The sequence below is a fragment of the Apiospora aurea genome (assembly GCF_038362705.1).
Source record: "Apiospora aurea strain CBS 24483 chromosome Unknown utg000006l_segment0_segment0, whole genome shotgun sequence".
Taxonomy (NCBI): domain Eukaryota; kingdom Fungi; phylum Ascomycota; class Sordariomycetes; order Amphisphaeriales; family Apiosporaceae; genus Apiospora; species Apiospora aurea.
Genome location: NW_027117393.1, coordinates 715,248 through 736,885, shown reverse-complemented (window position 1 = coordinate 736,885; position 21,638 = coordinate 715,248). Strand labels below are relative to the sequence as shown.

Here is a 21,638-nt window from a genome sequence, read left to right as displayed (position 1 = left end):
AGAGCTGCGAAGGACTACGATGCGGTCGTTTCATCAGCTGTGGCTGTTATCCCTTGCTTTCTGCCATTAGACTGTGCATTCGCTCCTTACAGTGGTTGAGCCTTGGCATCGACGTCGTGGTCGACCGTATTGGACTTACCTACTTCATGCATGCAATCCCGCCGGGCGCATCGCAGCAGACAGTCCTGTACTTCGGGTACTTCAGTAACCTACCAAGTGGCCTCAAATGATGAGACGATGACAGGACGACATGATATAACCTAGGTATCATCTTTAGTAAGGAAAGGCACAGGCCTATTGAAATGACCATGTCTAGATGGACCATCTGCAAGTACTCGGGCGGCGCAGTAGGGCAGAGGAAACGTTAATGGCACCTACTTGTGGGGATCAGGTCAAGCATGGCTGGGTTCAGTTAACACGCCATCAATCAGCATGTCGGATTCGTGATCAGTCTTGTACTATATGCGAATTGCGAGTGGATGCAGACCAGCCATCGGATTCTGTTCGCTAGTGGGCATTGTGCGAGTGTCAACAGGCCATTTCTGTTTTCGCGGCTTCTAGCGCCTTCTGCCGTACGACGCTCGTCTCCACGCCCGCCGCGACCTCGCCTCACAGCCTACCTAACCTGTAGTGCGCCCCGAGCATTGTCCGTGGTGGGATCGGCTGGAGCCGCAGAGAAGCGGTGCGCTGCAGAAGGTCTTCAGAACCAAACGTCTTCGCCGATCTTGCCAATTCTTCGGAGTTTAGAGGCCTGGAGGGGCCGCGCTGTTTGTTGCTGACTTGAGAGGGGAGAACAATGAGCCGCGCAGCGCCCCCTCAGACCTTGTCCGCCCCTGCAACCGCCAAGGGTCGTCCCTCGCAATCCTCGCTCAATCTTGATCCGAATCTTGGACGGCGGTTACGACCGATCCTGCTTACCCAAGACCCTGAATCGCCAAGATCTCCAACGTGTTATTTTCCTCCAACACTGCATGCTGCAGAAACTGGCAGATTTCTGGGCAGATCGTTCGGCACCTAGGGGCCCATGACGGTGCGGAAAAAGCCGCATGGAGCAGCATCGGTGTTAGCTTTAGTAATGCTGCTCCATATCTCCATTCTAGACAACGTCATGCAAACTGTACCGGTAGCCTCGGTGCTTGGCAACAATGACCCAACTATGCGCTCAGCCGTATAAGACAGCAAGAGAATCCGCCTCGAAGTAGTCTGATATCCGAAGTATCATCAATCTCATCATCTCATCAATTGTGTCTTCATCCATCTAGACATTCAGCTGAACTTCTTCCCGTCAGCACCCTAATTCGAAGCTTACAAACCCGTGCCACGCGACGCTAGAAGCCCCCTAGCGCACCTAAGCCCACTAATACCTAAGCCGAACCACCAAACCACCACCACCATGGTCGTCAACAAGGCCCTGATCTTCAAGAAGGTCCCCGAGAACTTCCCCGTTCCCGGCGAGCACCTGACCATCGAGGACGTCGGCTTCGACGCCGACGCCGCCCCGCCCGCGGGCGGCATCACGGCCGAGGTCCTCTACGCGTCGTACGACCCCTACCTGCGCGGCCGCATGCGCGAGCCCAACACCAAGAGCTACTCGGCCCCCTTCGACCTCGGCAAGCCCGTCGTCAACGACACCATTGCCCGCGTCCTGAAATCCGACTCCGCCAACCACAAGCCCGGCGACCTCATCAAGACCTTCGGGCCCTTCCAGCAGTACATCACCATCGACCTCAAGGCGCCCGTCCAGAGCGTCTACAAGGTCGACCCGGCCCAGAAGCTCGACAACCCGCACGGGCTCGAGCCGGGCTTCTTCTTGGGAGCGCTCGGCATGCCGGGCCTGACGGCCTACTCCTCCCTGCACGAGATCGGCAAGCCCAAGAAGGGCGAGACCATCTTCGTCAGCTCCGCCGCCGGCGCCGTCGGCCAGGTCGTCGGCCAGGTCGCCAAGCACGAGGGCCTCAAGGTCATCGGCTCCGTCGGCTCGGACGAGAAGCTCGACTTCATCACCAAGGAGCTCGGCTTCGACGGCGGCTTCAACTACAAGAAGGAGCGGCCCGCGGACGCGCTCAAGCGCCTGGCGCCGCAGGGCATCGACCTGTACTTTGAGAACGTGGGCGGCGAGCACCTCGAGGCGGCGCTGGACGCCATGAACGACGACGGGCGCGTCGTCGTGTGCGGCATGATCGAGGGCTACAACTGCCCGCCCGAGAAGCGGTACGGGGTCAAGAACCTGTTCCAGCTCTTCGCCAAGCACATCATGATGCGCGGCTTCATCGTGGGGCAGCCCGACTTCGGCCCCGCCTACACCAAGGAGCACCAGGCCAACGTGCAGAAGTGGCTCGCCGACGGCAGCCTCAAGGCCAAGCTGCACATCACCGAGGGCATCGACAACGCCGCCGAGGGCTTTATTGGCATGCTCAAGGGCGAGAACTTTGGCAAGGCCGTGCTCAAGATCAAGGATTAAGATGGCGACTGTATAATTGCAGCACGATTAGATTATGATTTATGAAATATAAAATAATATTACCAAGAAACCTTTAAACTGTACTCCCCCGTAGATTGAAATTGTTCAGCCCAAGCATATTGTCTGTTTTACTGCATGTTGCCGCCACTTTTGCTGCGTCAGACGATTTGGGCCCGCCAGTGTTGACAACTGGGCATTGCCAGTAGTGAGGTCAGCAGAACATAATCCCAAGTTCACTGGACCCATATCGGCATAAGGTGTGAGTGGCCCAACTGTCACTATGCCTACGCGTTCGAAATGGTCATCCAGCCTTTTCATGACCAGTAGTGTTGCCCGGGAACTTGGCTCAGACTGTCCTTCCGGAATAGACAGTGACTTGCGCGGTTCATACTCTTTCAATATGACGGCAGGATATGGTGTCATCATTTCCACAGGTTCGTCGATAAAGGCTGCTGAAGCCATGTGCTCGGTCTCCGTCACAGGTAGTACGGCGAGCATTTCTGGGTGGGTGTATTTTCCGTGGTAGTCGTAACCTTGGAGCGCTTTAACGAGATTGCCGGGTACGAACGTGACCTCTGTGACTTTCGCTCTCAAGTACAAATGTCTCGGCCATGATTTCTTCATACCGCAGTCACGGTAGACTGTTTCCAGAGGCATGTGTCGTTCTTCATCCAGGTACATCATAGATATGTTTATGCTCCTGTAGCTTGGAAGTACAGCAGTGCCCTCCCAGCCAGCCCACGACCAGCTAGGAAATCCATGGCGCCGCCGCGCAGTCAGGCTGGCCTTGTGCGTCCAGTCTAAAGCAATACGTGACGAATAGGGTGGACATTTTGGTAATATCGGAACCCCCCATAGATGATGCTGAAGGTCACTGCCGTCCTTGTGGTCATTGAGAATGCCCAGGAAAGCCTGAAGGGAGTCGTCATCATGCGTCAGCTTCCTTGAGCTAAATTCCATAAGCTTGGATGTTAGCCGTGGATAATCACTCCCAAGTCGATGAGAGATCGGACGGTACCCAGCTGTCCATGATGTTCCTGGGCCTCTGATCAGGGCAGTGATGGACTCCCCTGGGTCCATCAGCGCCAGACCGGACGGCATCGACTCTGGAAATATTTTGCAGTCGCAGATAAATATGACCTGGCTTTTTGTGAAGAAAAGCCGGCGCCTGGCGAGGTAGCCCTCCTGGTAGGCCCATCCACGCGTGGCCCATCTGGTGTTTCGAAGAAATTCGAGGCCATGAGGGGGAATTGGACGGAATGTGAAAGACCCCACTGTGACTTCCCGTAGTGTGCTACGCCTCACACTGATACCCGGGAGGCCATCGTCGGCACTCTTCCCGGTTGTAGCTATAATGACAATGGCAGCTCGTTTATACACCTCATCCATCCTGTGGATCATGTGTTCTTTATGGGCACTATCTTGACTAATGCACTACACTCGAACTTTAGTCTTCTCAAATCCTCCGGGTAAATATAAGTATTACTTACATGTCGGTCAACCCAGAGGTAGCGGTACTCAAGTGAAAGAGTAACCTTGATGCTGTCCTGTACGACGATGGGGAAAGTAGGCTCTTTGCTTTGGCAATCAAAGGTCGTTATTGCATCGCCCCACACGTAGGATAGAGCGACATACTCGCTGTTTGCCGGGGCTTCAACCACTTGTATTGTGTGACAGTCAATGACGCGTAACCGCAACTCTGGCACTGAGCCCCTCGGTCCCTGGCAATTTGGCTCTCCGGCGCGGCAATGACGCTCTGCATTCTTGATGTACGCAAAGTCAGGGTAGTCATCTAGAAGACGCACCTCACCACTGCCTCGGTATTTCATGCTTCGAATCCGTAAGGCTTCCCGGGATGGGTTGGACAACGTATCGTCGAAGATGCCCTGAGGGCGTTCGTGCAGGGGCCTAAGACTGGTCGAAACACTAGTTGGTTGTTGCGAGATGAGCGAATAAATATATCCCTTGTTGTTAAGGCAAGGGCCGGAAAACACGAGGAAGCCAAGGTTGCTGGCTGCTTTGTAACACAGGGCCCTAATGTCCCTATTGGTGCCCTGTTTTCCCACGTCGGATTCCTCTAGAACATAGAGATGCACCTCCTGTGGGCGATGCGGCCCAATAGCTAGCGGCCAACCAGATGCTAGTATACAATTGGCAGTAAATACATCTAGCTCTGCTGGCTTTATGGTTGCCAGAGCGCGGCAGATCTGGCATCTTGAAGATCGGAGCTCTTGGTGAGAATCCGACGGCGAAAATCGGCGGACCTCCACACAGGCATTAACTTCTTCCTGGGCTTGCCTCGTTATTTCGGACCAATCAATTGCCTCGCATACCGCGCAGAGTATATCCGGGTCCTTGGGCATTTGCTTCAGCGATAAAGGATCCATGGGACAAGAGTTTCCTGAGTTGAAATTCAAGACTGGTATGACTGGAGACCAATGACTGAACGGTAGTGTGTTCTTTTGCCGTTGCGGTACGATCAAATTCCACAGAAAATAAGGCAAAGGGCAGAGTCATGGCATTTCAAGCGATCACACGGGGTTCTGAACCCAAGACCAGTAAGGCTACACCAGTCTGCGTCATTGGGCTGATTACTTACCTAAGGTATGATTGGTCTATATACGAGATAAGCTGAACATTTCTCTGTGATAACGAGGGGAAGCAACCCGACTTCAGGCCGATCATAAGGTCGCCAGTCGGCTGCGTCCAACTCCAAACGTGATTGCAAGTTCAGTGCTTAGAAGACTGCGACTGCGGCTGCCCGGGAGCCTCAAATGCACAGTCAGGGTGCCGGACTTATCAACTTTGAACAAATGCCAGTATTGAAACTTGTGATCCAGTAGAAAGAATATTATCGTCTTCTTCGGCTGACAGTTGACAGGTTGATCTTGAAACTGGCTCGGGTATTGTTAACCTTACTTCAAAGGCGAGGTAGCATTTGAGGTTATTGCCAGGACTCCTTGAAACCCTGTGGAGAGGTCAGCGCCCCGCCTCAGGGCTCCCCTGCATGGCTGGGCATTTCACCTTGGACCAAACATTCGCATCGAACATTCGCATCGAACATTCGCATCTGCTCGCAAAAGACAGTCAAGTATGGTGATGAATCACTAGAGATATATATCATCTCCCAGGTACATCACTCGATTGCAATTTGAAGCCATTGGACCTTCTTTCATTTGGCCCTGCCCCATGGCCTGAACAGCTGCCGTTGAGTTAGTGAGCTTAGGGGACGGATTTAAGCTTAGCAACCACCCAAGCAACCCCTCCACTCCACTACGGGACCCCATTTTAACGGGCGCTTGCTGAAAACTCCCTACAAACCGCATCGTCGGATCTTTCAGGGCAACGCCAAGATCCAAGCAAGGTGGGCATCCAGGGAGTCGTCTGTCTCAAGCGAACCATGGCATCGCGCATATTGGCGTGAGACGCAGAGCCTCACCGCGATTCTCCCGAACTCCTATCTGCGCATCGGACACCCCGGGCCCTCTCCCTCCTCTTTTTTCTCGGGTCACCTGCCGGATCTGATCAGGTTCGGCCATCTGAGCCAGCAACGCACCCCGTCGCACATCAAACAGCCCCGTCCGAGATGAGACGATAGGTCTTGGCTGACCAGCCCCAAGCCCGGCAGATCGGCTTCTTGGGAAACATCATGAGCATCCTCCCGCGCGCCAAAAATGCGACTCGGATTGAACATGGGACTTAAAATGATCGCCCTTCCCGTCGAACCATTGCCGCTTCTTCTTACCCTTTCCTCAACCTACCTTCGTGTATCTGTACCTTCATTTTTTCAACCAACGTTACCTGTAACTGTCTATCTTCCCCTCCGGCAAGGGTTGCTTCCATTCGTTTTTTATAACAAATCTTCATTCGCCCACGGCAATTGAACTTCATTCTTTTCTATAAACGCAACCTGTTTACCAAAAACCACCAAAACCACCACCATCAAAATGCAGTACTCCACCACCTTCACCGTCGCGGCCCTGTTCGCCTCGCTCGCCGCCGCCGCCCCGGCCAACCACGTCTCCTTCGTGACCGACAAAACCGTCATCGACGTCCCGACAGACGTCAAGCCCGCCGTCGAGCTCGAGGCGCGCCAGAACGGCGGCGCCTGCTTCATCACCGGCAACGCGCAGCTGCCGGCCGAGGTCGCGACCGTGGTGCAGCAGCTCGCCCCCAAGGTCAAGTGCAACGCGGGCCTTAAGACGCTGGGCGGCGTGCCCGACGTGACCTCCGGCGGGCAGACGTACAGCAAGATCGACTTCAGCAAGTCGGGCACCTCGGGCCTGCAGTTCGCGCTCGACACCTTCGTCACGGCCGACTGCATGGCCGACAGCAACCTGCAGGCCTTCCAGGACGCCCTCGACGTCTACACGGCGACCGAGGCCGGCCTGCGCAGCAGCGGCGGCAACTTCAACACCATCAAGGCGCCCAAGTTCTTCCTCGCCATGCAGATCTCCCGCATCAAGACGGCCCAGGGCAACCCGCCCACCGACGCGGCCAACCAGGTTGCGCATTTGGCCGAGAAGGTCACCAAGAACGCCGGACGCGTCGATCAGTCGCTCATCGCCAAGGTCAACGCCCTGGCCAAGCAGACGTAAATGGAGAGTGTGGAAGACGGAGGAGTGGGAGAGGAGGGGAGAAGTACGTAGATACCTTACGGGTATATACTAATAAAGCAATTGGGTTGAATGAATGTTTTCGTGGGCTTTCGTCATTGGTCTTTATGAATGATTGTGTGATATCTTGCTATTGTCAATCGTGTGTACTGGTATATTTGAAAGCACATGAAAGCAAATGTCCACGAAACAACTCCCCAGAAGGAAACTTGAATCCATCATGGTTAAAATCCCATTGCCAAAACACCAACTTATACTTTTCCCAGTCTTGCAACAGTATGCCGTCAATCATGTGTCATGGTATGCATCCAAATCTACGGGACTTAGTCGACTACTAAGAGAGCAACACTGAATCAACTCTTGTCGTATAGGATCATGAGGCGTCGAATTAGTATTGTGGTCACCAGGATTGTCTTCCAATGAACCGATGTCAAGGCGTGATTGTGCAGATCTGCTGGCCCCTTCGGCTTTGGAAACGACAAGTGTATACTGAGGTGATGGCCTCTCGCGCGGCTCAATACCGCATTGGCCGGTTATCGCGCGATTCCTCTCTGGGCATGGCAGACCTTTCTGTATTCTGTGAGGCGGGGTGAGCAGTGTAGGTTTCGACTGACAGGCTACTGCTTTCCCACGTGTCGTATCCAGGCGCAACCTAGCTGGGGGCGGTTTTGGGATATACGAGCCATTTGTAGTTGTTTTCGGTATTGAATAACGAACTCCCCAAAGCGGTAGAGAAGCCCAGAGCCAACGCTCCTAATTCGGACCACGTAGAAGCCGCGTAGGCGTTGGCCAGCCTGACGGCTTGGGCCTCAGGTGGAATATCCATCATGGTTTGGCGGTCACTGCCGCCACTGGGATGACGTATCGACGTCTCAATCGAGTCGAGCTCATAGCCCCTGGGAGGGACTTCCATCTCATGACCGAAGAAACTGCCCTGGAGCTCATAGCAATACTTGAGACTGTGGAGATCATAGTGCAGCAATCGCGAACTCGAAGCCTTGGGGGATTCGTAATTTGAGGGCCATCGGCAGAGCTTTGGCCAGCCATCGGCTCTACTTCGTTCGCCATATGCGCCAACTTTAGGCCTTCTCCAACTCTTCCACCGCCCTTTGAAAATATCCCATGGCCACGATGGCGAAATCCTCTTGCCAGAAGCAGTGCTAGATGAGGGAGTTCGGTAACGTGAACCGCTGTCGAACGTGCATGCAGCGGTGGACGTTCGAGGTTCTGCTTCAAGAGTATTTGCCAGCGCGTGGCTGCTGGAGAGAAAGCCAATGTTTTTGATTCGTTCAAACACCTGTACCTTGGGTTTTGCTGTGCTCGCCTTCTGCCGAAAGATCTCACCATCAGAATCAACATTGACCAATGTTGAACTCGAGTCTGAAAATGATTCCGATATCAGTAGCCGTTGCAAACGAGTCGTCTCTGCAAACGCTATCCGGTGCCGAAGGAATTCGATGACAGGCTGCTGGGTGTCTTTGATTATGTCGGTTCGAAAAAGACCGCAGAGGAGTTCCTCTTTCTGAACGATGAAATCCGAGGGCGTAAGTTGAGGACTGTCCAAAATGCCGGGGTTCCCTTCTTGGATTGCTTCCGCCAGTATTGGCTGACCAGATAAGCGATAAGCAACAAGGAGAAGTCTCAGTATATCATCCTTGAATGGGTTGTGGTTGTCACAAGTTTCCCAGAGTGTTTTGCAAAGTCGTTCCGTAGCTGCGTAATCAAGTTCGTGGATGTAGCACAGAGCTAGTGCAAACAGAAGGTTGTCGGCCATTGTCCGGTCAGTCCCCCCGAAACTCGGCGAGATCTTCGACAGCTTCTGTATTCTGGATGCCCTTGCCTTGAAGGAAACAGCATAACGCGTGTTGGATACGCAACTGGCTATGGTGCGTATCATCAGCATCGCGTACTTTGTAGCAGCTGATGGCTTGAGCGAAAATTGCTTCCGCCCTAGCGAAATCAAGATCATCCAAAGCTCTCTGTGCTATTCTCTCGAGACCGAGAGAAAATATGTCCCCAAAACTCTTCTCTTCTCTGCCAGTGGCCGTTTCTGCGACACGGTACCGTTCCACCAGTTCGGGATACGACGGTGGTATCAACAATTCAGGGGCCTCATTGAATTGTAAACTTGGGCGAATTTGCGCGGGCGGTTCCTTACGACAGCTGATCATGTCGACGAATTTCGCATATGCTGGTACTGCCTCGGATCCGGTCGGGCTCAGTACCTCGGACTCAGTATAGTTGGAACTATTGGCTTCGGGAATCCCACCATGACTGCTCTTGGCATAGACCGTGGTTGCAACGGTGCTTGCTGCCGTGTGAAAACCCCTTGCGGCTTTGACAAGACCCAGAAGATTCTTGAGTATGTACGAATCGCCTTTCTCCATGAAGACAAGATAGTTGGGGTTTGTTGCCGCGTGGTTTGAAGTCTCGAGAGAGCTCTTCAGTTGTTGGAGCTCACGCAATGTCTCCTGCTGGGATACACCGTTTCGGAGCGAAATCGAGCTGTTGATGGCGTCAGATGCTTCCAAATGTGATGAAAGGAATGTAAAGCAAATAGGTACGACCACCTACTTGTTGATGACTTGGAGTACTGTCTGAAGTGATAGGGTTGACATGTGGATCTTGTCACGGAAAATGATGATGTCGCGGTCGTGAGTCTGCATCGCTGCAGCGACTTTCACACGTCGAAAAAGTCTGTTGGATACGCCAAAGCTGCCTATCTTCCTCTTGAGGCTACCAAGTTCATCGATGGTTCGTTGACAGTCTGCAATGGCGATGTCGCTTTGTTTCCATACATCTTCGTCGATTGGGGCCAATACAAAGCGGTTTTGCCGACAATTCCTGAGGGCTTTGCTTATTGCTCGAATGTGGCTGTTAAGGACCTTGAGCTCGGTGCACAGTGCAATATAGCCAGGGTCGCCATGACGAATTGACTGCAGAAACTTGTACAGCTTCGACGCAGCCTCCGCCAAAGTGATTACCGATGTTGTGATGATAAGGGCATCCATAACAAGTAGATCTTACTCAATTCTTTGGAAGTAACGAGAAGATGCGCAGGAAGTTTCCATTGCAAATTCCATCCTGTCAACAAATTTGACTACCGTTGGCTTGAGGGGTGGGAAGTGTGTTCCGGGGTGCTGCTGACCCCGAGTCTGGGCACCAATCTGACTTGCGATGCAACGCTGGCCCCGGAATTACCAGATCAGTTGCGCCCGGCAGTATATCCACCTGCAGTCTATTAAGTGCCCGTGAGGCTCTCCCCGCGCTGATGATACTTACGTGCAGATGCTGGAGAACCGAGTATGCCTCGTCTCAATTGGCAATGCAACCCTATCGTAACATCGCATATGAAATTCGCCCTCGTGAAGGTGTTTTCACATGCTCGTGCTTCCAAGATGATATGCCTTGCAGGGAGAATTCCGGATTCTTTACGGGGTTTGCATTGTAGCATTCCGCGGCCTCCTTGCATGGGGAAGCACATTGGACAGAAAGAGCTAGGAAGGAAGGATGATCCGAGACAAACCACCAAGGCTTGTTCAGGCAACATCCAAGGCAACCGCGCTACAACGGCAAAGAGGGGTACACCCAATAGATCTTGTATCGGGACATCTCTTATGATATGGGAAGCGAAATTTGTATACAGACGTTCGCGACAACCGAGCTGCTGGAGAACATCCTAGTGCACCTCGACCCCAAAACCCTCTTGACGTCAGCTCAGCTCGTGCAGCGAAGATGGCGCCAACTGATCAACGACTTCGAAACGCGCCTGCCGTGGGCCGCACGCGGCGAGCAGCGGCGCTACGAAGCCTTCATGCGCCCCGGGGCCAGCTGGCGCGCGATGCTGGTGGCGCAGCCGCCCGTCCCGCCTCGTCGGGGTCGTGCAGACGACCACAGCCCGCGACGATGATACGGACATGCCCTACCGGCTCGGTGAGCTGGATATGATGACGGCCCGCGACAGCGGCGGGCTGCGGATGGGCGACTTGTACGATGCGGTCGCGGGGTGCTTGGCCGTAACAGTGGCGCAGCAGCCGGACCGAGGAGCGGCGGCGTGCAGTATTGTCTGGGCGCCCTCGGCCGCGATGCCGGCGACGTTTGTCTCCCTCGGGATAGGGCTCGCGTCGCTTGGCGAGCGGGCAGACTTGATTGTGGCGTTTCCGGAGCCGAGCGGCGGCGGCGGCGACGACGGTGACGGGACCCCGTCCACGACGGAGAGTCGTGAGGAGATCCGGCGCCACGCTGAGGAGTCTCGGACCACGTTTGTGCATCCGGACGCCCGTGGCAAGCGCATGATTGCGGAAGAGGCTCTTCAGATGGGCTTGCCGACCAACAGATTGGATCAGTAGAGCTGGTAGTTCAAGTCACTGGTTGATTAGAATGTAACTACGAATATGGCCATATGATCATGTTTATTCTCAATACGAAAGCGCGCGATTTGCTGTTTTTGACAATGCGCAAATCAAACCCAAGCCCCTACATATAAATCGGCACTAGCATAGTTCTCTTTTTTCCCCTTACATCTCCATCCTATAATCAGATACAAAGTTCTTGACAAGAAGAGCAACGAAACAACACGGCGCTTAGCAGCCGGCGTAGATGGACTGAGCGAACAGAGCATAGGTGTCACTAGGTAGCAGACAGTATTAGTATAGTGCGATAAGAAATCCCTGAACATACAATGTGCAAAAGAGGATACAAAGGGGGGGGACGCTTACGCGTGGTTCAAGTTCTGGCTGGCCGACAGGCTGCGGACGTAGCTGTACCCGTAGCCGTTGTAGTCGGAGGTGCCCTTGATCTGGTTCAGGTGGGTGGCCTCGTGCAGGACGGTGCTGGCCTGGTCCTGGTCGTGGCAGGTGCGGGAGACGCCGGACAGGGCGCTGAAGAAGAGGTTGCAGTAGGCCATGTAGCTGCTCGAGGGCAGGGTGTAGGCCAGGACGCCGGAGGAGCAGGCGCCGTAGACGTCGGAGCAGTAGAGGCGGCTGTTGGGGCTTTTGTCAGTTTATGGTCTGGTTGATGGCTATATGATGGAAAGTGGGACTTACGAGCTTCCACCGCTGGTGCTGCCGCACTCGGAAGCCACCCTGGTGAAGACGTTGGCAACGGTGCTGACAGTCGACGACGACGAAGACTTGAAGTACTCCGTCATCTTGCTCGAGCTGGAGCGAGCAGTGCTGGCCGCGCTGCGAGCAGCCGAGGCGCAGTTGCTGAGGGCCGAGCGGATAGCCGTGCTCTTGTACCCGGTGCAGTCGGACTGGAGCGAGGTGCGCCTGCCGATGAAGGAAGCGCGGGCCTCGGCGGCCGCGGCGCCGTCGACCTCGACCGCCTTGAGCGTGTTGGAGGTGTAGGGCACGACGCCGTCCAGAGTGGTGGAGTCGAGGGCCGCGGTCAGGAAGCCGCTGGCCGAGACGACGTCGTAGGCGCCGCCCTGGCTCAGGTCGTGCAGGTGGGCGATGTCGAAGGTGGCTTCGACCGAGGCGCCGGGGGCGATGACGCTGAAGGCTTCCTCGGGCAGACCCGAAGTGGCGACGCGGAGGCGGAGACCGTCGAAGGCGACCTTCTCGGCTTCAGGGGCAGGTCATGTCAGTATGCCTCTCATTGTGACTTTGGTATGAGTATGTATGGGTGAGAACTTACAGCCCTGGAACACATCGACCTTCTCGACAGCGGCGTCGTCGAGGAAGGTGCCGGTCTTGAAGACCTTGATGGCCTCCTTACCGTTGTTGACGACGGTGGCCTTGACCTGGGTGTTGCCGGTCTTCTCCAGGGTGACGGCCAGGGGCACGTCGCGCTTGGTGACGTCGAGGACGGCGGCGCTGGCCGCGGAGGCGAGCAGGGTAACGGTGGCGAAGAACTTCATATTGGTGACGATGGGGCTTGAAGGACCAGAAAGATCTGCTAAGGATGTGAAGCTGCCTTAAGGTCTTGGCTGAGCGAGGGTCGATGGGGATGAGGATCAGGAGAGCAGAAGAAAACCATAGGGTTTCTATCCGTACTTATACTTCATGAGGCCATAACCCCCCAACCACGTCTACTATAGCCCCTTGTACGCCTCGGAAAGCGAGACAGACTGCCTCTAAGCAAATAAGGGAAGCTGTATAGCGCAGGCTTTGGCCTCACCAGTCAGCGGCTGCCAAGCGGCTTAGATCCCATCATATTACAACAGCACCGGCTCGGTCAAACGAGTCCAATAAGGCATGTGGTTTTTCGAAATGGCACCACACCCATACCTGGGACGGGGGTCCGGAACTCGCTTGCCAGCGCGCGGGAAGGAGCATGAGAAAGTGAGAGAGAGAGAGTGTGTGTGTGTGTGTGGTTCGGTATGCAACCTCCCTAATTGATTATTACTATCTCTAGAGAAGCTATAATATGCGGGCGTCCTATTGCCGCTGCCCCATGCATGATAAGGACGACGAGCCATTTGTGGAACAATCCGGCTTAGGCTCCTTAGCCTGATAATTACTCAACATATTAATGCCAAAAGCTGGGGCCTGCTTATTCGCAGACAGGCTCCCTCGCCGGCGCCTGCCCAAGTTCCCCTCATCGACGCTGGCAGTTCCGGTGCTCAGAGAACACTGCAGGGTAGACGCAGATGCTGCCTTTGCTTTTCAAGTTCTCAGTGGCTCGGTGGTCTGTCGAGATTCAGGGGCCGCATGCTCTGTATCTCTACGCTGCTGCACTGCCGTTGCTGCTTATTGCCTTTTGCATCGCACAGCAGGTTCCTGGCCTCCCACGCTCACAGAGGATTGGGGGAGAGGGCATCCATCCATCCAACTAGCTTGAAACCGCCGGGAGTGGGGTCGCCTTGCACGACTACCGGGCGTGGGCGACCAGTCAGGCTTAGAGGAGGCCATGCAACTTGCTTATCAGTCTGGAATCTCGGAGCATGGCCCAGATCTCCCGAAAGACTACCCCAGATTCGTACCTGATCACTGCCGATCATTTCCCAGGATCCTTTTGTCCACTGCCCAGTCATTGCCCAGACTTTGCCTAGCGGTCTTCTGTAGTGGTTGTCCCGGGTTAGCCCTGCCGTCCTGGAGCCTGGATGCGGTAGTGCTGCGAATCATTGCGTGCCGTTTGCCGAGACTAGGGCCATTTACTCTTGAGATGGTTTCGCGTGGTCGTGTACGTGGCTTATGTTTGTGCCCAAAGGCTTGATATCTCTTGCAGCCAATCGCAACCGAACCTCACGTTGGCAGTGTTATCTGCCGGCTATTCAGCAAGCAATTGATGCGACAGTCGGTAGCACCGCAGCGCTCTGGAGTAGCACGCGCAGAGATATCAGAGCGGATAACAGTACGCTCATGCGCTCCACCGAAGCCCAAGACCTACGAAAGCTTGTCCTAACAGCAGGACCTTCCTAATCACTACCTTTGTCCGTGGCTGCAGACATCGCACCTTGGTTAGAACCGTTGGCGTCCGGCGGCAGAACCCAGCAACGACCCGTTTTCAGGGCTTGGCGCGCAGAATCCCCGCTGGACAAGCGCCCCCAGCGTCGCAGTTTGGCAGCGCTGGACAAAATACCCCGTCTGCCTAATCTATATCTCCCACATGCGTATGTTGTCTTCGAGAACGAATTCTATGCCCAAAAAGGCAGCTGGTATTGCTAATCACTGATCGTCAGGGATCTTTGGGCAAACAAGCCTTCTGAGCCAAGCAATTTGCGTGCTTCTGGCAGTCACGCTTCAGCGTCGCTTTGCGTCGGTCCACTTCTTGCAATGACACTCCGAACGGGCCCCGCATGCGCCCACTTACTGCTGGTAATTCTTACTTCAACTTCGCTCTCTATTGCACTATCTATCTTCCACCACTCCTAAGTACTCTAAGCCATTGCGCCCGACCTGCCGTAAACGACCAGTCGCATATTGATATCTCTCCGTCCTCCCTCTTTCCATCGTACGTCCCGCTCACTAATTACCTACACATAAGCGCGAACAAGCAATAACTCAGATTGCGCAGCATATGACCCGATCCCAGAACACGGCCCTTGTCTTCGTCGCAGTCGCTCTGCTCTTCCTCTTCTGGAAGAACTCCGCTGCAGACTCTTACCCCCTGACCGGCTCTCCGGCATTATCGTCTGTCATGGCTTCGAACCTGGAAGTCTCAATCCGCAACGCGGGCGAGCATAAGCTGGCCCTCGGTGTCACCAACAAAGGCGACAAGCCCCTGACACTGATCTCCTGGAACTCCCCGCTGGATCCGATCGCACTCAAGCTCGGACTCGTCGAGTTCGTTCCCTCCGGCTCGTCCGAGCCCGTCCAGATCAACACGATCCAGGTCCGACGGAAAATGCCGCCTGAGAGCGACTCCCTTGTCACTATCAAGCCCGGGGAGAAGAAGGAGAACGTGCTCGAGGTGGGAGAGCCCATAGTGCCCCTGGAGAAGCTCAAGGGGGAGATGACGGTGAGATGCCAGGGGACTTGGATGGGGGTATGGAACGCAGACGGCTTCAAGACCGAGGAGCTGGAGAGCATTGGTTCAGCTCAGGAGACGCAATTCGGTGACTTCAAGGCTGAGCTGGAGTCGGTTGAGTTTTGATAGTTGTTTTTCTAGTGAGCCATAACACCGGATGGAGGCTGGGTGTATCATAGGAAGACAATAATTGTACGTCGATATGAAGATTTCGAAACTTGTTCGACACGAACGCGCGGGCGGGAAACGAGTATCCTCCAGTCTCTCGTCCTCCGTAACTGATCATACGTTATGCCTTGACCTCATGCTGAGGTCTGCCCTCGATGTCGGTCAGGCTTATAGGAACATCGGGCGGGTCTACTTCCAGTCTCGAGTTCGTCGATGGTTAGCTGCCAAATGTTTCGTGCTGCCTCGTTGCTGTTGTCGCGCTCGGTGTTTGCATTTCCCACCGGTTGGTGTCTTTGTCGTTGGCGTTCGGCTTTTATAACGACGAGCTTACCCGAGTGGTAATGAGAATGAGCTGGTTTTGTTGGTTCCATACGGTTTGCGCCAAAGAAAAGCTCACGAGATCAGGTCCAAGGCCTTCTTCTTTTACCCACATACCACAATCGACCCAACTCGCGACTTTGGTCATTTTGGTGGCAATGACCGCGAGGCTCTTAATCCTCAACCGCTATAACTGGGATCACCAGAGTTAAGTCCCCGAAAAGCCCAGAGCCTTCATACGCCTGGGGATAGAGTTAAATTGACACACGTGGCTTCAAGTAACGATTTACTTCAATCGATCACATGCGATATTTCAGTATAGCTTTTTCACCAAGTAAGATGCAACCCCTACTGGCTGCCCCCCCCTCTGATTGACCCCTCCTGATTTCAGATGATTCTAGAGCCCCTGAGCAACAATAACAGTATATAAAGGGGTTAAATCTTACTCGTCTCCTAATTGAAGTAGATTAATCTCTTCCTCTTTTTTTCCTTTTTTACTACTATTAATATAATTAAAAAAGCACGTATTGCGTAGGCGGTCTAGGCCGTGCTGGCCGGCGGAAGTATTAATTGTACAGCTAAAGACTATAACGTTAATAGGGGCACCCTTCGTAATCGACTTAGGGGTTAATTTTTAAAAAAAGAGAAATATAAGGCCCTTTAGTTTTTTACCCCTATTAAAAAAACCTTTTTAATTAAATAAGCTTTTTTTAAGCTAGTTTAAAATACGTATTAACGTACCGGCTATTTCGTATATATACTTAGTATATCCTTTTTATAAAAAAATCGATCACTTTATCGGTAAACGATAAATATACCGTTTTTTAAAACGTTATCCGGCCCTTAAAACCGTACGTATTAAAGCGATAAATTTTCGGCGCCTCGTATACATATTAAACAAGGCCGTGCGAAGGTTTTTTAATCGGTTTAATATTACTATTATTAATAATATACCCCCTCGATTTAAATTTAACGCCGATAAAAATAAAAACTACGATAACGATAAAAGAAAATATTATAATAATCGAACTTATTATTTATTAAAGTTTAATACGGAATAACTCGGTTAATTATAAATAAGTAATTATATTAAAATATATTAATACTATTAGTAATATTTTATCGCTTTTAGTTATATTTAAAAGCTAATCGACTTAATAATAATAGTTTTTTTTAAAAAGAAAACGAGGTTAATTATAAGTATAAAGACTAAGTGTGATAAGAGTAAAAGGAACGGGGCGCTTACGTACCGGTTCCGGCTTTACTTCGCCGCCTTATATATATAAAGATTTAGGCCCTTTAGAAATATAAAAAGAATAAGCGTTAGCTTTATTCTTTTACTACCCCTTATTTATTATTATCACTTAAATTCGTGCACTTTTTATAATTTTAACGTTTTTATAATAACTTACCTAGTAACGATGTCGACTTCGAAAAGAAAAGGTAAAGCCCCTGTAAAGCGCGCCCTTTTCGATTTAAACCCGGGTAAGGAAAGCTTCGGGGACGCCCCGAATTTACTATAAAAAAGAGATCCTTTTAAGCTTATAAACGACGCTATAATTAAAGCCCCGGGCATTACGAGATTAAAAGAATTTCCTTTCGAATCCCTTCGAACACGCTTACGAAAAAAGATAAAGTAGTTTATAACGAGCCGTACCTCGCTTAAATAGCGTTTTAAAAAATTTAATAATTAGCGACCACGTTTTAATTACGCGGGGGATAATAGAAACCCTTTTTACCCTTATTACTTTTAAATAACGGTAACGATACCCTTTCGGCACCCGATAAACGTAATTAAAGCTTAAATTACTTTAACGATAACGCGGAGAGGGCTTTATTAATTAACAACTCGAATATAAATCTTAGTAAACCTATTAAATTTCGCCACGAATAATTAAACTTAACTTTTATACGAGTATAATAAAAGGGCTAAATTAAAAAGTTAGGGATAATTTATAAAGCGGTATTAAAATTATATCGACGTTCGCGCGCGCGTATTTTATACGCCCGTAGTTAAATAACGTTAAAAATAAAATAATAATTCCGGCTTAAAACGAAATCCTTTATAAAAAACGAGGCGAAATAATTACGAAATAATTAAAAAACTTTTCGGATTTAAACGAGATTAATAATTTAAAGCCTTATTAACGAGAACGTTATAATTAATTTATAATTAAAAAAAACTTATTAATTTTTATATTAAAATTCGAAGTAGTTTTATAAGTATTTATCGTTTTTAAAAAGCTAAATATATTTACGCTTCGATAAAAAACGTATACACTATTTTTTTAGGAAACTCTTTTTATTTTTACGTTAAAATATTATAAATTACTATAATAACCTTTCGAATCGACGTAATAATATAATCGACCTTATAAAATAACGATAAGAAATCTTCCCCGCTTTTATAAAAAACGGAAAACCTTATAATCGAACTAGGCTAACTTTAAAAAAACGGTCCCGAAATAAGGAAAACGCCACCGAGTTTAAAAAAAAGCCTTAAATAGCGTAAAATAAACCCTTTTAAAGCTCGATAAAATATTATTACCTTATTATTTTACCCGGGTAATATATAACCTTTATTTAATAACACCGCGAATTATTTTAATTTAAACTAGGTTATTTATTACCGATACGGGAAAAAGGGCTATTACGTTAATAAGTATATAGCTTCGAATATAGCGTTAATATAGTATATATCGAAAAATAGCCGCAGATTTTAAACGGAAAAGTACCCTTTTTAACTATTAGTTTAATCGTAAAAGTGTTTAAAACCTTACGAACCCTTATTACGGTCATTACCCTATTATCGCGCTTTACCCCGGTTTATATATTCGTTAATTTAAATACTTACTTAAGGGTAAATATAGTTAACTATATTTTCGCCGAGGAGGCTAAATTACTTTAAGCCTTATTTTACGTAATATTAATTACGTCGGTTAATAAGCTATATATTTTTATATATAACGTTTATTAAATAAAGTTTAATATTATTAATTTCCGAGGGGTAATTTAAAAGGTTCGCCGGCTTTACGTCGCGATTAACCGGGACCCTCGACATATCGACGCTCCCGTTCTTTTATTTTATAGGGTTATATAAGTACTGCGAATAGTGCTCGATATAAAACTAAACCGCTAGTGGTTCTCTATTAATATAACGCGGGTTTAACTCTTTATACTTTAAGTATTCTATCGCGCTTATAAAAGCTAAGCTTAATACTACGCCGTAATATCCTTAAAAAAAGATATATAAAAAGAAAAAAAACGTTAAAAGTCGCTAATCGTTTTTTTAACGCGCCTTTTTATAATGCTTTAACGGATTTACTATTTTTTTTAATACGGAGAAATACAATATCCTCTCGTTTAATTAATTAATAAATTATATTATCGATTTTAAACCGGGTACGAAACCCCTTTATAAGTTTATTTACCCGTTATTATATTCCGAGTTAAAAGCCCTACGCGAATAGCTAAAAAAATAAAAAAAGGAGGGAAAATCCGCGAGTTTTAAAGCCTAGCCGGGGCCCTTATCTTTTTCGTCCCTAAAAAAGACGGGACGCTGCGGTTATATATAAACTATAAGGGCCTTAATAAAGTTACGATTAAAAATCGTTACACTTTACTCCTTATTTCGGAAATATTAAATAAAGTCTCGTAATTAAAAATCTTTTTTAAAATCGACCTAAAAAATACGTATTACCGTATTCGTATTAAACTAGGGGATAAATAAAAAACCGCGTTCCGTACTCGATACGGCTATTACGAGTTCTTAATAATAGTTATAGGTTTTATTAACGCTTTAATTATATTTTAATATTATATTTCGTAGTACCTCGAGGGATTAATCGATACGTATTATATAGTATACCTAAATAATATTTTAATTTATTCTACCGATAAAGAAACTTACGAAAAGCACGTATAATAAATCGTTAAAAAGCTAATATAAACGGACTTATACGCTAAGCGCGCTAAGTACTAATTTTTTTAAAGCTCGCTTAAATTTTTAAAGTATCGGATTTCTATAAAAAGAGTATCGATAAACCCGTTATAAATAAACATTATTCGAAAATAACTTAACGTAGTTTACTACTACGCGACGTATATCACTTGGCGACGCACTTTAATTTAATTTTAATATAATTAAACTTTAACGCGTAATACTTCTATAATTATAATGCTTAATTAATCCTAAAAAGATCGGATAGTTTTAATAATTTAAGCGATACGAAACGGACCGAATTAAATAAGCTAAAGAATAGCAATAAAAGCTTATAATATACCCGAATTAATTTTACGTTATCGAATTTACGGCCGAATTTTAAAACGCGAAATCCGATTAAAACGACGTAAAATAAATTTAATTAAAAAAGAGGTACTTTGTAAATATATAATTAATTTAAATATTCGAAGGATACCTCTCGATTTCGCTAATATAAAAAATATAGCTAATTTTTTTACCGCGTCGCGCGGTGGCGATCGCGTCGGTAAATATTAAGTTAAGCGTTTTATTAACCGTAACCTAGATTTAAAAATTAAAATAAATCGTTGGTACGATTATTAAAGAGCTTTTTGCGAAGATTTTAAAGTTATTTTTATTTAATTTACGTTAATTACGAATATAAAAGCGAAATATAGAATTATTAACGAAAATATTTAGAATTTCGATGAGACCGGTTTTATAATAGGCATAATCGGGTTAATATTCGTTGTAATATACGCCGAGCGGCGTAAAAAAACGAAGTCGGTTTAGTTTAGTAATCGGGAATAAGTAATAGCGATTAAATATATTAATTTATAAGGTTAATATATTCCGCCGTTTTTAATCGTTTAAGGTTAATATTACCTTGTGAACTAATTCCGCGAAACTAATTTATTAAGCGATTAAGTGATTAAGTCGATTTTTAATAGCTAAACTAATAACGAAATAGGCTTAAACTAGATTAAGTATTTCGATAAACATATTAAATCGTAAACGAAGGGTCGTTACCGCTTTTTAATTCTCGACGGTTACGAGAGTTATATTTCGGTCGAATTCGAGGTATACTATTAAGATAACGATATTATTATTATTAATATACTTCTTTATTTATTATACTTATTTTAACTTTTTAATATAGTATTTTATTCGCTTTTAAAGCGTATTTATTCGAAAAAAATCGAGTTATTTATTAAAGCTTTTATAAATTATATTATTAAGCTCGAGTTTTTTATCGTTTTTAAAGCCGCGTATTTTATTGTTTTTATAGAAATTAATATTAAATTTAAATTCAGCGTATCTAGTTTAATACTTTATAACCTTAACAAGGTAATTAATAAGCTAAATATGCGTTTTCGGACGCTTATATTTAACTTATCCCGTTTAGGGACGGCTAATACTTACGATCTTTAAACGCCGTTTAACCCTTAATAAATAATTAAGTATTTTACTTATATTAAAAAAAGAGTGTTTACCTATTAAGGAAGCTTTTTAACGCCGATTTTAAATACGGTAGACTAAATGGCGAAAAGTATAATTAAAATAGCCTATAAAATAATTTTTATACGCGATAAAATATATATATTAAAGGAAACTAATTTGGTATTTTTTAAGCGCCGGAGAGTTAAAAAGTCGCGAGTTTAGTTTAAAAAAGCCCTTATTATTAAAAAATCTTAGTAATTAT

General features: G+C 48.2%; 9 protein-coding genes across 9 annotated transcripts; 5 read left to right on the top strand and 4 right to left on the bottom strand.

Moving 5' to 3' along the window:
- Positions 1 to 1,393: 1,393 nt before the first annotated feature.
- PG986_008838 (uncharacterized protein) lies at positions 1,394 to 2,461 on the top strand (the record flags this gene model as incomplete). Its single annotated transcript, XM_066845060.1, has 1 exon — positions 1,394 to 2,461. One exon carries the CDS (start codon positions 1,394 to 1,396, stop codon positions 2,459 to 2,461), a length of 1,068 nt encoding a protein of 355 aa, XP_066697458.1.
- A 105-nt stretch (positions 2,462 to 2,566) lies between these two features.
- Positions 2,567 to 4,848, bottom strand: PG986_008837 (uncharacterized protein; the record flags this gene model as incomplete). Its single annotated transcript, XM_066845059.1, has 2 exons — positions 2,567 to 3,895; positions 3,952 to 4,848. The coding sequence occupies 2 exons, from the start codon at positions 4,846 to 4,848 to the stop codon at positions 2,567 to 2,569; spliced, it is 2,226 nt and encodes a 741-aa protein (XP_066697457.1).
- A 1,560-nt stretch (positions 4,849 to 6,408) lies between these two features.
- On the top strand, positions 6,409 to 7,059 carry PG986_008836 (uncharacterized protein; the record flags this gene model as incomplete). Its single annotated transcript, XM_066845058.1, has 1 exon — positions 6,409 to 7,059. One exon carries the CDS (start codon positions 6,409 to 6,411, stop codon positions 7,057 to 7,059), a length of 651 nt encoding a protein of 216 aa, XP_066697456.1.
- Positions 7,060 to 7,729: 670 nt separating this feature from the next.
- On the bottom strand, positions 7,730 to 8,851 carry PG986_008835 (uncharacterized protein; the record flags this gene model as incomplete). The annotated part of the gene is made up of 1 exon (XM_066845057.1): positions 7,730 to 8,851. The coding sequence occupies one exon, from the start codon at positions 8,849 to 8,851 to the stop codon at positions 7,730 to 7,732; it is 1,122 nt and encodes a 373-aa protein (XP_066697455.1).
- A 7-nt stretch (positions 8,852 to 8,858) lies between these two features.
- Positions 8,859 to 10,088, bottom strand: PG986_008834 (hsp70 family protein; the record flags this gene model as incomplete). Its single annotated transcript, XM_066845056.1, has 2 exons — positions 8,859 to 9,582; positions 9,652 to 10,088. 2 exons carry the CDS (start codon positions 10,086 to 10,088, stop codon positions 8,859 to 8,861), a joined length of 1,161 nt encoding a protein of 386 aa, XP_066697454.1.
- Positions 10,089 to 10,699: 611 nt separating this feature from the next.
- Positions 10,700 to 10,987, top strand: PG986_008833 (uncharacterized protein; the record flags this gene model as incomplete). Its single annotated transcript, XM_066845055.1, has 1 exon — positions 10,700 to 10,987. The coding sequence occupies one exon, from the start codon at positions 10,700 to 10,702 to the stop codon at positions 10,985 to 10,987; it is 288 nt and encodes a 95-aa protein (XP_066697453.1).
- A 7-nt stretch (positions 10,988 to 10,994) lies between these two features.
- On the top strand, positions 10,995 to 11,426 carry PG986_008832 (uncharacterized protein; the record flags this gene model as incomplete). The annotated part of the gene is made up of 1 exon (XM_066845054.1): positions 10,995 to 11,426. The coding sequence occupies one exon, from the start codon at positions 10,995 to 10,997 to the stop codon at positions 11,424 to 11,426; it is 432 nt and encodes a 143-aa protein (XP_066697452.1).
- A 234-nt stretch (positions 11,427 to 11,660) lies between these two features.
- Positions 11,661 to 12,937, bottom strand: PG986_008831 (neutral protease 2; the record flags this gene model as incomplete). Its single annotated transcript, XM_066845053.1, has 4 exons — positions 11,661 to 11,706; positions 11,796 to 12,059; positions 12,123 to 12,642; positions 12,715 to 12,937. The coding sequence occupies 4 exons, from the start codon at positions 12,935 to 12,937 to the stop codon at positions 11,661 to 11,663; spliced, it is 1,053 nt and encodes a 350-aa protein (XP_066697451.1).
- A 2,102-nt stretch (positions 12,938 to 15,039) lies between these two features.
- Positions 15,040 to 15,615, top strand: PG986_008830 (uncharacterized protein; the record flags this gene model as incomplete). The annotated part of the gene is made up of 1 exon (XM_066845052.1): positions 15,040 to 15,615. The coding sequence occupies one exon, from the start codon at positions 15,040 to 15,042 to the stop codon at positions 15,613 to 15,615; it is 576 nt and encodes a 191-aa protein (XP_066697450.1).
- Between the last annotated feature and the right edge of the window lie 6,023 nt (positions 15,616 to 21,638).